This window comes from Sus scrofa, chromosome 16, assembly GCF_000003025.6.
Source record: "Sus scrofa isolate TJ Tabasco breed Duroc chromosome 16, Sscrofa11.1, whole genome shotgun sequence".
NCBI lineage: Eukaryota > Metazoa > Chordata > Mammalia > Artiodactyla > Suidae > Sus > Sus scrofa.
In genome coordinates, this window is record NC_010458.4 from 71,176,658 (window position 1) to 71,191,544 (window position 14,887).

The 14,887-nt window shown below is 46.3% G+C and overlaps 1 protein-coding gene across 2 annotated transcripts in view; it reads left to right on the top strand.

Annotated features, from left to right (window-relative positions):
- Positions 1 to 14,887, top strand: part of GLRA1 (glycine receptor alpha 1) — a 96,117-nt gene that overhangs the window by 35,907 nt on the left and 45,323 nt on the right. For both annotated transcript variants that reach the window (XM_013984908.2, XM_013984909.2), the window contains exons 2-3: positions 3,347 to 3,474; positions 9,097 to 9,164. In XM_013984908.2, coding sequence (XP_013840362.1) covers positions 3,347 to 3,474; positions 9,097 to 9,164 — 196 coding nt within the window. The remainder of the gene's footprint in view (positions 1 to 3,346; positions 3,475 to 9,096; positions 9,165 to 14,887) is intronic.

Here is a 14,887-nt window from a genome sequence, read left to right on the forward strand (position 1 = left end):
CTCCTCTGTCAATGGACATTGAGGTTGTTTCCATGTCTTGGCTATTGCAAATAGTGCTGCCATGCACATTGGTGTACGTGTGTTTTTTCGAGTCATGGTTTTATCTGGTTTTTTTTTAATTACTCAATGATTTTATTACATTTATAGTTGTACAATGATCATCACAACCCAATTTTATAGCATTTCCATCCCATACCCCAGCGCATCCCCCCACCCCCAAACTGTTTCCTTTGGAAACCATAGTTTTTCAAAGTCTGTGAGTCAGTATTTGTTCTGCAAAGAAGTGCATTGTGTCCTTTTTTCAGATTCCACATGTCAGTGATACCATTCAAAGTTGGTGTCTCATTGTCTGACTGACTTCACTTAGCATGATAATTTCTAGGTCCATCCATGTTGCTACAAATGCCATTATTTCTTTCCTTTTAATGGCTGAATCATATTCCATTGTGTATATGTACCACATCTTCTTGATCCACTCCTCTGTCGATGGACATTGAGGTTGTTTCCATGTCTTGGCTATTGTAAATAGTGCTGCAATGAACATTGGAGTACATGTGTCTTTCCAGTCATGGTTTTCTCTGGATAGATGCCCAGGAGTGGGATTTCTGGATCAAATGGTAGTTCTATGTTTAGTTTTCTGAGGAATCGCCACACTGTTTTCCACAGTGGTTGCACCAATTTACATCCCACCAACAGTGTACTAGGGTTCCTTTTTCTCCACACCCTCTCCAGCACTTATTGTTTGTAAACTTTTGGATGATGGCCATTCTGGCTGGTGTAAGGTGGTACCTCATAGTGGTTTTGTCAAATTATTGTTCTTTTCACTCTTTTCAAACCATTCTGTATCACACCTCGTAGTACATTTCAGTAACACACACATGCAATATACACACCACATACATACATCGATCAAGGCATTTTATACTTTTGCACCCCATGTCTATATGCAAGCCACGTATGCACACAAAAATGCCCCTATGAAATAGCACGCTTAACGGCACTCTTTGATATGAGCACAGGTCTTCACATGTTTGCATCTCTAAATCTATGAAACACAATCCAATATACATCCACAAACACCCCCAGGCACACCCTAGTCCTCATACACATCCATACACATCCACCATTTGTACCCATAACACGCATACACATCACACCTAAAAACATACCCACATCACACACTCACAGTCATCCATATTCACACCTGTAAAAACAGTTTAACGCCTTTGTTCCTCATTCTGTCCATCAAGATGAGCCCTTCAGGACACGAATAAGGAATCTTCAGATTCCTGACCATGAGTGTCTAAAGCATTCTGAATACCTCCAAAGGAGTAACAGATTACTTTCACTATTTTTCATTAATGGGTATAAGAGTCTAATTAGTTTTAAACTGCTAGTCTACACATGGATATTTATGAATACTTCCTGCTCACCAGGATATTTGATTAGTTAAAGTAGCACATTATTCATTCGTTCATTCATTCACTGAACAATTACCAAGCACCAGTTATGTGTGAGACACAGCACGGAAGACACAGTAGGAGATTAAATAAACACCCATAGATACAACCACCACGAGTCCTGGTCTCAGAACACAGACACAGAGACATGACAAGGATGCACCATCCTGACACGTGCATGACTTGAAAGGCCCCCGTGAGTGAGGGCACGTGAGAGGAGGGGGGCACAGAGAGAGGACAGCTCCAAGCTTCTAGTCCTAGAAAATGGGAAAACGCCAGTGCCACCTGGGCAACCGTGGTCCAGAGGAGCAAGTGTGGGTAGGAAGCTGTGGTGTTCTGAAATGAACTTGAGGTGTGGCAGCACATGGGACATGGAGATGGACGTGCCCTCTGCGTGTGTGCAAACGAAAAAGGGGCTTAAGGCAGAAGCCAGGATGGAGACAGAGATTTCCTAGGCACCCATTAGAGGGGACCACTTAAACAGCTGCCACTCGGAGAAGAGAAAGGGGCAGAGGCGAAGAACAAATGAGGCAGTGCAGATCCTCAGGGAGCATGACGTCCTATTCGGCCAGGTGACCGAAGCTGTCACTGAATGTGGGACACAATGCATCTCTCTATCCCTCCACTTCCTCCTGTGGAGCAGCCCCGCAGCACACGCAGTGAGGTGTCACTGGGGTATAATTTCAGGACCGGGGAAATCCAGTTGCCCAAAGCAACGCAAATGACAGAGCTCCCACCCTTAAGCTTCCAACTTGAACTGTTCTAGAAATCTGCATGCCTTTGAGATTGTGGCAGAGAAGGGCCAGTGCTCTCAGACATCAGTAATTCATACCGCAGTACAAATGAACACCCAGAACTACTTTGTTAGTGGGGGGCGGGGGGAATGGCGACAGAAACAATGTGAAGCATCCCCAGCAGTCTGATTCCAAAACCCCCAACTCTTGATACACTGAGGGAAGCGACCACAGATTTACTCTGGGACCTTTGTTAGTTCCTGGCCATGCTTCAATTTTCCCAAGCAAGTATTTTTGAAAATGCATGAGGGAGTTACCTTCACAGCTCAGCAGTTAACGAACCCCACTAGGATCCATGAGGATGGGGGCTCCATCCCTGGCCTCGCTCACTGGGTGAAGGATCCAGCGTTGCTGTGAGCTGTGGCGTAGGTTGCAGATGCAGCTCAGGTCCTGCTTTGCTGTGGCTGTGGGGTAGGCTGGCAGCTGTAGCTTCAATTCTACCCCTAGTCTGGGAACTTCCATATGCTGCGGGTGTGGCCCTAAAACAAGCAAAGCAAAAAAATAAATAAAGAAAAAGAAAATTTATGAGATAATCCCTTAAGTGTAGGCATTTAAGTTTGTTGCAGATTCTGAGAACAAATGAAGTAGAAGCACCTGATTAAATTTGTGTTCCCAAATGCATCTGACTTTGCCATCTTAAAAAAAAAAAAAAATAGTAATTGATTCTGAAGAGAACCTTTGGGGCAAGGCTGGACTATTTGATCTCTAAGGTTCCATGGGCCTATGAGAGTACAGTCCCCAAAAACAGGGCTGGGCCTAAGGAAGGCTAACCCTTCAATTTCCCCTCCCAGGGAAACCAGGAGCCGAGTGTTCAAAACCTTAGAGATGAACTTTAAAAGAGGCAAAAGCTTCTCAGAATCCATCAGACACTCGACTGCCGGCCTGGGTCACACACTGGCTGACACTTGGGCTGGGTAAACAAGGCAGCCTGGCCCTTACCTCATTAAGGACCCATATCACCTATTCTCAGGATAAGAACACTCTAGTGGTTCTTAGGGCTGGGCAAGCAACAGAGGCTGAGCAAGGCTGGGATCTGATGACAGCATGAGAAAGGGCCATCATTAACCCTCTGCTTTCTCTCTCCTTCCTTAGCCTTGCTGCTTCTAAGGAGGCTGAAGCTGCCCGCTCCGCATCCAAGCCTATGTCACCCTCGGATTTCCTGGATAAGCTAATGGGAAGAACCTCTGGATACGATGCCAGGATCAGGCCCAATTTTAAAGGTAGATAAACTTGCCTTCCAGAGCCCCTGGGATCTGTTCCCTAGACTGTGGAAGCGAGCGGCATGGAATTGTATCCAGATGGGAAATACAGGGTATGAATTCCGCGACTTCCCTCTATGGAGGCAGACACTGTTAGTCAATTCACCAAGACCAAACAAAGCCTCGGAAGCCCAACCCAACAGCAGCTCTGGTTGCCAGAGTCCATAAGTGAATTAAACCTGTTTGCTGGCCTCAGTCTCCTCATCTCTGCAGAGATGGAGTTGGCTACCACTGTGGCTTTAAACGATACTTCATGAAGTCCTAGGGCTTCTATCCTGCATCCCAAAGGGGAGAGACAGAGGACAGGATGAGCAAGCCCACCCTTGCTTCTCCCCCAAATAAAGCAGCACCACTTTTATTTGACTCAGATGAGAAGCTTCCAACTAAAATTCATCTGCTGAAAGCTTCCCTCGATGAATAAATCATTCTGACCTCTAGCCTGATCAGAGTCACAATTTCAAATGTCCAGTAATGCAACAAGGAGTGGTAAAGACTGCAGAGAGAGGAGCAGGCCCCTGGGGAGTGGGCAGCCCTTCCTTAGCCCCAGCCCGTAATTACCCTCCAGAATGTGGGCCCCATGTTGCCAGATCCTTCAGAATTCCCAGGAAAGCCAGATAGCACGATTTCAGAGAAACTTCTTGATCCCTAAAACATGTAAATTCAAATAAAACATATTTGTGGGCCAAACATGCCCTGTGGGTAGCCAATTTACAAACCATAACTGATGTGAGAAGTTTCTTTCCGCTCACAGTCCTGTAAGATCTTGATGTCTTATAACAAGAGGGGACCAGTTCCCTTTGTCCACTGATGCTTTAGGCGGTTGTGACCACCTCTACGAGCTGGGCGGGCTTCTGCAGTTGCAGGCCTAAGGACTTTCTTGGGATCCTGCATACTCTGACTTCCTTTCCAGCATCCCTGCAAAAACCTTATTTCAAAGACCCACAGCCAAGCTCCTAATCAATTTTTGATTCCAGATGCCCTTCCTCCTCTCCCTTTGGCTCAAGTCCAAGTCCAAACAAGGGATGTGACAGCTGGCAACAGCTTCCTAATATTGGCTCACCCAGCCCCCATTCTCCAAGTCCCCTTCTTAGAGCGCTCTGCAAGCAGAAAACAGTCTGCGAAATGCACTGAGGTTGGTTGGAGCCCCCCTCTCACTGCTGTTCACTTCAAGGTGCTTTTGCACCTTGCTCCTGAGGCCATTACATCCCAGGATCTTTAGCATAACCTTTCTTCCCTCAAGGACAGGTGTGTTGGCACCCAAGCCCTTCACCAGGGCCACAGTCTCAAACTCCCAGAGGGGCCGGGTGGGTATGGCACACAATTGAAGCAGGATGGGGATGAGCAAAGAACAACAGAATGCACAGGCTCCTCCGAGGGCTGCCAGGCACACAAGCCCTGGGTAGCGAGCTTTCCAAGATAACGCTTAGTTCTGGGGGTCTGTGTGCAACCTTCCAAGTTGGCTGCAAAAGCACATCTTTTAGAAACACCGCTGGCCAAAGCAAACACAGAGAACTGACCACCAGGTCGCATCCTCTGCCCCGCTCCGTTTTCAGGAATTCTGGCCCACTGCGCCCCCTGGTGGGCCCTCTCCAAACTCAAGCCTGAGTGGAAGAGCCTTGGTCTTGCTCTCTTGAGAAAGGAGGGGTCCTTTGTTGAATGTGGGTGCATCCAGGGTTCATGTGTCAGTCCTCCTTTGCACATACTCTGTACCTGACACAAAGAGGGCCCTCAGTAATCCCACCATGAATGAACGAACGAACCACCCCACGAATAAACTAGGTAGATCAGTGAAGTGACTTTCCCAAGTCCTGATGCCAAGATGGGGGACTTTAACCCAGCCAGCCTCTCTGACTCAGTTCTCTGTTGAATGCTAGTGATTTATTTATTAGCTTATTTCATGAGTCATTTATTTATTTACTTACTTACTTACCAGTGGGCATTTTTAAGAAATGAAATTTCACCCAGGCTATAAAACCGTTGAATTGGTGTCCTTCCCCTCCCCACTCTGAAAATCTTATTCCACACACTTGGGCCCAAAATATACAGGACTTGATCATCCCTTCAGCCTCTCCCAACCCTGCACTACCTCTAACCCTCTACAACCCCCTACAACATGGGTGCTGAGCAAGGTGCACCTTCTTGGAACCCCACCCAAGGAGATGGGAAGCAAGATTTCTCTCTGTCCCTTGTGTTGAGGGCTGGAACATGGGCAGCAGGGGACCCTGTGGCCCTGAGCTCCACAGCACCTTTCACACTTCCACCTGGGCACACACAAGACTCCCCCAAACCCCCCACAAACCTCAGAGTTCCTGAAAAGGCCAGGCAGAGTAGGCCCCTGGGACTGCAACACAACAGAAAGAAGTCTGCCTTGTTTGAAAACTGCACAAAGTGATTGATCACTCAGCAGGTGCCTTCAGGCACCAGAAATTTTGTCTGCTTCTGACTCTCTTGAAGGTGGGGGTCCTGGGAAGAGCAGGCACGGTCTGCAGAACACAGGGGCAATGCAAATCAAAGCACTGAAGTAGGGAGTTCCCATCGTGGCTCAGCAGTAACAAGCCCAACTAGTATCCATGAGAATGTGGGTTCAATCCCTGGCCTCCTTCAGTGGGTTAAGGATCCAGCATTGCCATGAGCTATGGTGTATGTCACAAATGTGGCTCAGATCCTGCATTGCTGTGGCTGTGGCTTAGGCCTGCAGCCGCAGCTCCAATTCGACCCCTAGCCTGGGAACATCCATATGCCACAGGTGCAGCCCTAAAAAAGCAAAGGAAGGAAGGAAGGAAGGAAGGAAGGAAGGAAGGAAGGAAGGAAGGAAGAAAGAAAGAAAGAAAGAAAGAAAGAAAGAAAGAAAAAAAAAAAAAAAAAAAAAAAAAAAAAAAAAAAAAAAAAAAGAAAGAAAGAAAGAGAGAAAGAAAGAGAGAAAGAAAGAGAGAAAGAAAGAAAGAACCTGAAGTAAAAGGCTCAAAAAATGGGTTTTAGCCCTCCGACTACTCATCTGCTATCTGTGACCCAGAGTACATCACCTGATGTATCTGGGCCTCTGCTTCTGCATGTATAAAAGGACCCAGTAGGACCAGGCCCTGCCAGCTTTGAATTCTGTGTCTTTGCTAAGATGCTGTGTATCCTAATGGCTCCCAGGATCAGGGGCATGGCCCAATGCAAACATATACACAAAAGCAAAATTAAACTTTAATATTTAATGAAATATATACATTATCCTGCTGCCAAAGGCAGCCAGATTGTAATTTTCTCAAGGATAATTTAATTTCAGATTTATTTCAATGAACCACACCTCCCCATGGGGTCCCTTTGGCTGGCGCCCTCTCACACACATAAATCAGGATCTCATTTATACAAGAGTCACAGCACCAGACACTTACAGGGCCTGGCTGGGAACTCTGTGCACATTGTTGCAAGGTGCAGGCAGTAATTCTTTGGGGCGTCTTAATGGTATGAGACTCAATGAAAAAAAAAAAAAAAAAACCTGGATCTGAGTCTAAATGAGAGGAAAAAAACCTTATGGGCCTTTGTCTGGAAGAAAGTGACCAAGGTGGCAGATTTCCACTCAGCATAAGGAAAGATGTTTTGGCAGGCAGAGCTATCCAACCACGGGAAAGGGCTACTTGAGATGAAATGAGTTCCCCACTGCTGGAAGTGATGACGCACTCAGTCTGGAACGGGTAGCAGTGGTTCCTAAAACTGGTTATGCTTTAGAATCACCCGGATCACTCATTGAGTGATAGACGCTGGACTAATCCCCACAGATTTGGATTCCCTGGTTCAGGGGTTGTGCCAAGGAATCTGTAGTTGGATCATTTCCCCAGGTGATTCTACTGCAGACAGTCCTGCAGGCTCATCAGTTTGGGAAGCAATTGATTAGGTGACCTTTAGGAAACCTCCCAGTCCTGAAATCCTAGAACCTCATGATTCAAATGGGTAGCTTCCATAAGGGAATTCCAAACCAGGGAGCTGAGAATGACTGCCCAGATCAAGTGCTACGCTCCCAAATGGATGAGGAAATTGTGACCCAGAAAAGAGAAAGGACAGGCCACAGGGGAAACAGCCAGTGAGTGCCAGGATGTGTCAAAACCCAGGACCCTGGCAAGCCCTGGAAGGAAAGCCTGGCTTCTCATAACGGGACTGAGTCACTTTCCACACACCCAACTTGATGAAGAGAAGGAAATCTTTGCTGAGTTTGGATGAAATACTTGGGCTACATTTTCAAGAGGGACAAGAGAGGAGTAGATATCAGAAAACTTAGGTTCCCATCCTGGCTCCACCACCTGGATATATCAGCCCAGGTGAGTTACTAAAATTCTCTGTGCTCCATTATAAAGCTGGGACAGTCACTTGGCCCTGTCTACCTCAGGACCTCATGGGGATCAACAAGAAAGTGGGCCTGAAAAGAGTCACAAATGGCATGTCACAATCTTCATGTGAAGGACTATGACCTATTATCCAAGTCTTACCCACCTTCAAGGTCAGCTCAAGGTCATCGCCTCCATGAGGTGTTCCCTAATGCCTTGCTCTTCAGAACCTCTTTCACACCTGGACGGGCTACTGCTTATATTACCCTTACCCATGGTCTCATGTTCCTCCCTGGTTATTTTACGCTGGCCCTCTTTCTCAGCTCATGTGGAAACACCATGCTTCAAATCCTGGATTTTGCCACTGTGCAAACTTAGGCATGCCCCTTCCTCTCTCTGAACCTCTTTCCAACAAGTACAGTCATTAAGACCATAGCCTGGGAACTAGATCAGTCTGAACTCAAGCTTGATCATCTACCAGCCGTGTGGCCATGGACAAATAGCCTCTCTATACCCGTTTCCTTGTCTATAAAATGGAGCGAATAACCATGTCTGCTCACGGAGTTGTTCAGAGGATCGAATGAGATAATATTACCAACACTTTCAGCACAACAGCAAACCTTGCTCAGTAAATGGTAACTGCTATAATTAATAGCATATAAAACGAAGAGATGGGGCTTCAGTTAGAGGTCACTCTAGCAATGAGATTTCAAAGAGCAAATATTCCTCCACTTCGTTCCTATCATTTGCAATAGGATTCAAAAAGCTTGCCTGGAAAGTTTTCAAGAAAGAACATATGGACTTCCCTTGAGGGTCCCTCTGGATTCCTCGGCTGGTAATTCCCATCAACGCCCTTTCAGACAATGATTCTTGGTTCATAAGTTCAAGGCAAGGAGCTTGCGGTTCCTTGCAATTCCCAAGATGGCCTCCAAATGTTGTAGCTGTAAATACACTTCAGCCACAAATTAGAAGCCAGCAATGGGGTTTGGGGAAGGGATTTCAACCATATGGCAAGATGATGACTCATCTAGTGTTAATGAAAGTACATCTCAGCCTGGCCTCTGGTGTTCTGTACCTGGTGCTCACTTGGGGACCAGGGATTCTGGCATCCGATGTGGCCGAGAGTCCCAGCTCTCGGGGGTGGGGTGGAAAGCAAGTAGGGGGTTTCCTCCACCAAGAGGGACCCATCCCTGGAGTCAGTGTCCCAGGAACAGGTCCAATCCTGCGGGTTTCTTTATGGTCTTAGAGTTAAGCAAGAATCTCTCTTGATTGGCAGGTCCCCCAGTGAATGTGAGCTGCAACATTTTCATCAACAGCTTTGGTTCCATTGCTGAGACAACTATGGTGAGTGAGTCAAAACACAAGCTGCTGCTTCTTGCTCGGGATATCTTTCCCTGTGAAATATTTACCCTCTGCATTGGTCTCCCCCAAGGAGGTGGAAAGTCTGGTGTGGTTTTCTGTTTTGTTTTGTTTTGTTTTGTTTTGTTTTGTTTTGTTTTTTAGGTCTTCAGAGATATGGACATTTTTACTGTGCTATTCAATGTTTTGGGTAAAGACATATACCTGAAAATGGCCAATGACCTAGTAGGACTAGGACATGCTAAACACTCGGGATCACAAAAACAAAATTCTATCAACAGGCTATATTTTAAAAAAATGTGAAGACCTGCTTGTAAGTTTAAAATTCAGCTGTGGAATAGCAGAAGATGGGTACAGAAGTGGAAATGCGTATACGGGGTTCATTCTTCTCTCTGCTTTGGTATTTAAAAATTCCTGCCGTGAAACATTTAAAATAAGTCAATTACACTAGAAAAAAAGACTAGAAGGAAAAATGCCAAAATGTTGATAGTAATCATCCCTGGATTGGAGATTTATGGATGATTTCATATCAGTATTTCTTTATTTTTCTAATTTCTGCAATGAGTATATATTACTTTAGCAATGATAAATAAATGTAATGCCGCTGCAGAGTTTTTTCCTCAATCCTTGAAAACAAACAAAAAAATCAATCGTACTTGGTTTAGCTCATGAGAAAATAATTAAAGGCAGCCTAAAATCATCTCTTTATGAGCAGAGTGAGAAGCAGCCAGCAATCACCAAGTCCTATAGATGCTAATTCCCTGAAATCCCCTAAACCACCCATCCCCAGACATCCACCTGTCCCTAGTCTAGTCCGGGCTTCTGCTGTGACTCACATTACTGCAAAGCATCCCCTGACTTCCATCTTGCCCCCTCCAATCCATTCTTTCTCACACAGTGGTCTTTCAAAGATACAGACCTCACCAGACCAGTCCCCTGATTTAACACGGCCTCCAGGCTCCCCTTCCTTTCAGCATTAAGCTTAGAAGGCCCTTTTGATTCTGCTGGGCTTCATCTCTTCCCTCTCACTTCCCATCCTGGGTAAATCAAATCGCCCAGTGTCCTCCACATGGTGGGGGGTGGGGTGCTCTCCCTTTGGTTTGCAGCCTTCTATTGGTGCTGCTGAGCCCTCTCCCAAAGCACCCACTCCAGCCTTTGTCTTGCCATCCCTTATGCTCTTTTAACTCTCTGCTTAGAATTACCTCCATAGGAAGCCTTCACAATCCAACACCTGTGTACACATGAGTTCATGTGTGTGCTTGACCTAAGGCTGGGATGGGTCTGTTCACCCATTCTCATGACACAAGCTACAATTCCCATAAGGGCACTTATGACCAGTGCCTACACTCCAACAGTCTGCTTCTGTGTCCCTCCCCTCAACATCACATCAGTTCTTTGGGGGCTGGAATCGTGTCGAATTTCCTGTGGTCACCTCAGCAGCTAGCACAGTGAGTCAATAACAGGTACTCAGTATTTTTTTAAAATAAACAAGCCAGATCAGATATATTGTCTGCTGTCTGTTGGTCCTAAACATTTATGGAGATTAGATTTAATCTTAAGAGTCCCAGACTGGCAAAAAATCACTGTGCTCTGTACATCATGGGGAAAACAGTCCAAAATCTATCCTTTTGCAAAGGGGTCTGTCTTCATACGATCAAGCGGACCCTGCCCATATCCAAAGGGAGCTGATCAAATTCCCCAAAACTAACAAACCTCTTATCTCCGCCAAGAGATGGTTCCACCTGTCAACTAGGAACAAGCATGGCTGCTTTTCATGGGGTCTCCTGGCCCAAAAGCCAAGTCCTTCCCCTCCGTGAATGGGTGTCTTAGAGTTCATAACGAACACGTCTGCTTTTCTTCCCTCCCTCCCAAATCAGAAGTGCACTGACATCTGCAGTAGTCATAGTCTTTACGTGTGGAGCGTTGACACTTCTACTTCTCTTCTGAAATGGTACGTGCTTTTCAAACCAAGTCAGGGACCACCCCGTTATGTGAAGAATTTGGCGATTTGAAGGCAGGCGTACATACCTGCACTCCAACACCACTCACACCTGTTTCCCTATAATGGTCACACAGAGACCTATTTCCTTGATACAGATCACTAAAGAAATAGCAGTTTGCCTTTATTTTGTGTGGTGGTTGAAAGCCAAGGCTCTGAAATCGCGTAGACCTGGGTTCACTCACGATACCTAAGGAGTCAGTATGCTTCCTTGTCTATAAAATCCCCGCGGTGATTAACACATGACTTCACCAAGTAAATGGGTTTTTTTTTAACCTCGTCGAGTTATTAGGGGTGGACATTATGTGTAGGAAGTTGTTTATCACAGTAAATATTTTGTGTGTGCCCTAAATGTTCTCAGTGATGATGATGCTGGAGGTGCTGGTGATGATGGAGACTCTGGGCTCCGAGGCCCCGAGGCTTCCAGGTTAGCTGTGTGATCTTAAGTAAGCCCCAGACTTCTCTGAGCCTTAGTTTCCTCCTCCCCAGTGTCTCCTGCCTACCTTTCCAGACTTCGCTCCTGCTGAACTCTGCTTTCTACAAACACAGTGTAGCTATTAGAACACAGTCTTCCATGTACCCAGACAAAACCTGAGGCTCAGCTCTGTAGCCTTGGACAAGTCGCCTGTCTAAGTCAGCCCCTCACGTGGGAGACCAACAGCATCCACCTTATGACCAGCTGTGAGGATCAGGAGAGAAAGAAGTGCTGAGCGCAGTGTCTGACAGAGCACACACACGCAATGTGTGTCAATTAGTGTTATGAAATACCACTCATAATTTTCAACACATTTTCACACTCACTCTCTCCCTTGATTCCTTCACTAAATACTTGCTCCAACAACCGCTCTATGAAGGAGACCTGGCGGACACCGTGTCCCCCTTTACGGCTGAGGAAACTGAGTGTTGGAGACATCGCATCCCTGAATAAGTTAGTGGCTGAGCAGGGATTAAGACCCAATTCTCATAACTGCCAGAACATCAAAGAACGAGACTCAGGAAACTGAGGGCCCCTAAACCTCCATCAAGCCCACTTAAGCAACAACCTAAGCGTCATCAAAAGGGGAAATCCAACTTCACATCACAGCAGGCTCGGCCTGAGGAGCAAATAGCAAAGAATGGAGATGGAGATAACCAACCAGGGCAGCCCAGGGAGGTGGCTTCCAGGGGTGGAGAGGAACATGCGTGATGACTGCTTCTTCGGAAGTGGCCCACAGCTGCCACAGTTTTCCCATTAGCTAAAGTTAATCCACAGTGGGGGTTGTCATTTTCCAGCTTCCACATTCCATCATACTGTGACCTTTTTTTCCAATGGGTTCTTAATTATCTATATATGTTTAATTTATTTTACAGATGATTGGGGGGAGATCTCAAATCTTAGAGTTGGAAAAAAACTCGAAGAAGTTGTCTTGTCAGCCTTTGTTTTACTGAGAGGGATTCTGATGGCTAGATTCCCTTGAGCAAGGTCACACAGCATGGAAGGGGTGTGACAGAAACCCAAGTCCAATGCTTTTAGCAGTGGCTAAGAGTTCCCCTCCGCCTCCACTTCTTTCAGCCCTAGATCCTACAACAGGACCACTTTTCTCATTCAAGCCTCTTTCCTTGTCCCCCAGAATATGCTTAGAGAGCAAGACTGGACTGTATTAATACAGCAACAAGAGCAACAACCACATGTTCAGTGCAGTATGCGGTGCACTTCTGTGTATATCATTTCCCTTAGACCTCACAGCAATCCCCATGAGGCAGGACCTGGATCCCCATTTTATAGATAAGTAAACTGAGGCTCAGAAAGGTTAGGTCACTTGCATAAAGACATAGAGCTCATCAGTGGCAGAAGTGGGATCTGAACTCGGATCCCTATCACCCCAAAGTCCATGACCTCCTAAGTCAAATATAAACACTTAATTCCTGGATATTTGGGATTACCCAGCCCTTGCTTATTTCTTTTCATCATAAGGAAGTTAGAACTGAAAGGGAACTTAATTGAGCAGACACGCCCAGGCCCTCAGACTTCTGGTCCAGAGCTCTGCCCCACCAGCCATGCAAAGAGCTAGTCATGCACCCTGGGTCCATGGTAATATGGACATTGTCCCAGTGTCAGAAACTTCCCAGGCTGTGTTTGTTCTCCAAGGACAGCAAGAGTGCAGAGCAGCTCTATAAAGAGCTGGAGTCCCCAGGCCTGACTGTCTGCCTCCTGGAGCCTGGCTTTAGTCGCCGGAGTTAGCAGACCTGAGAGCAGAGAAGGCCACCAGCAAAGCAGCAGGGGTCTCTCTCTATCCAATCCCAGTGAGGGGAAGGCTGAGGCTGGCTGGCCTTCATCTGACCTTTGCACAGATTCTCTCTTGAGTCTATGCAGCAAGACGAAGGCAGAAGTAGGAACAGGGTTAGGCTGGCATCAAGACAGACACACTGTGGCCAGGACCCATGGCAATTGGCGACAGCCTATCCAACTACAGTCCACACGTTTGGCCTTATTGGTAGATATTAGGGGGCAATGGACAGAGCCCTGAACCAGGAATTAAGACAGCAGGATTTGAGTTCTAGCTCTGCCACAATTTATACCGTGAGGCTCAGTTCTCCCCTGGCATTTGACTCTAAGAATGGCGTGTAGGATTACGCAAGAATAGGACAAGAGCCCTTTGTGAATGCTACTGAAATGTAAAGGATTATTAACTACTGAACTCCTCAGTCAAGGACTCCAACATAAGCACAAGGAAATGTATTTCTGGTTGTTTCTTCTGTTTTCTGTTTACTCATGTATTGTTTTCACCTCCAGTTTTAAGGTCCCATGCTGAATGTGCTAAATATGGTGTCATATAAGCTCTAGGGATCAGTTTTACTCATTAGAACAGTCTCTCCCATAGCAACAAACAACCCAAAATCTCTGTCTTAAAATACAAAGACTGGAGTTCTGCTTGTGGCTCAGCAATAATGAACCTGGCTAGTATCCATGAGGACATGGGTTCATCCCTGGCCCTGTTCAGCGGGTAAAGGATCCAGCATTGCTGTGAGCTGTGGTGTAGGTCGCAGACACGGCTCAGAGCCAATGCTGCTGTGGCTGTGGTGTAGGCTGGTAGCTACAGCTCTGATTCGACCCCTAGCCTGAGAACTTCCATATGCAGCCATAAAAAGACAAGACAAAAACAAAAGCCCAACAACGAAGAGTGATGTATTCATCTCAAGTCTGCTATAGATCTGGGGGCTCTCCAGGACTACGGTCCTCCACGTTGTGGCTGAGCCTTGCATTTCCATGTCAACACACGAGCTCACACTTGCTGTGCAAGGAAGCAGCCACTGAAGGTTGCATGCTGGCAAGTAAATGCTTTACACCCAGAAGTGACATATACCACTGCTGCTCACTCTTCACTATCCAAATAAGTCACCCAGCCCTACCTGAAGCCAAGTATAATCCTCCATGTCCCCAGAAGTAAACAGGAACCAGACGTCAGTGAACAATAGGTCTCTACTTTCAGGGAGTCTATTGGAGAAGGTGAACAAGGAAACCAAAATAACACCGCAGTGTGATGAGTGGCTTACAGAGGCATGTACAAGATGCCATGGAACACAGAGAATAATAGCAACCAAGGGCAATATTAAGCCACGCTTACTGGATAGGTGTTATGTGCCAGGTACTGTGAAAATACTGTTGGGTGATTTTGAGTAATCTCTCTAGAGTAGAAATCTGATCACCATACTCTCCATGTTCACATCT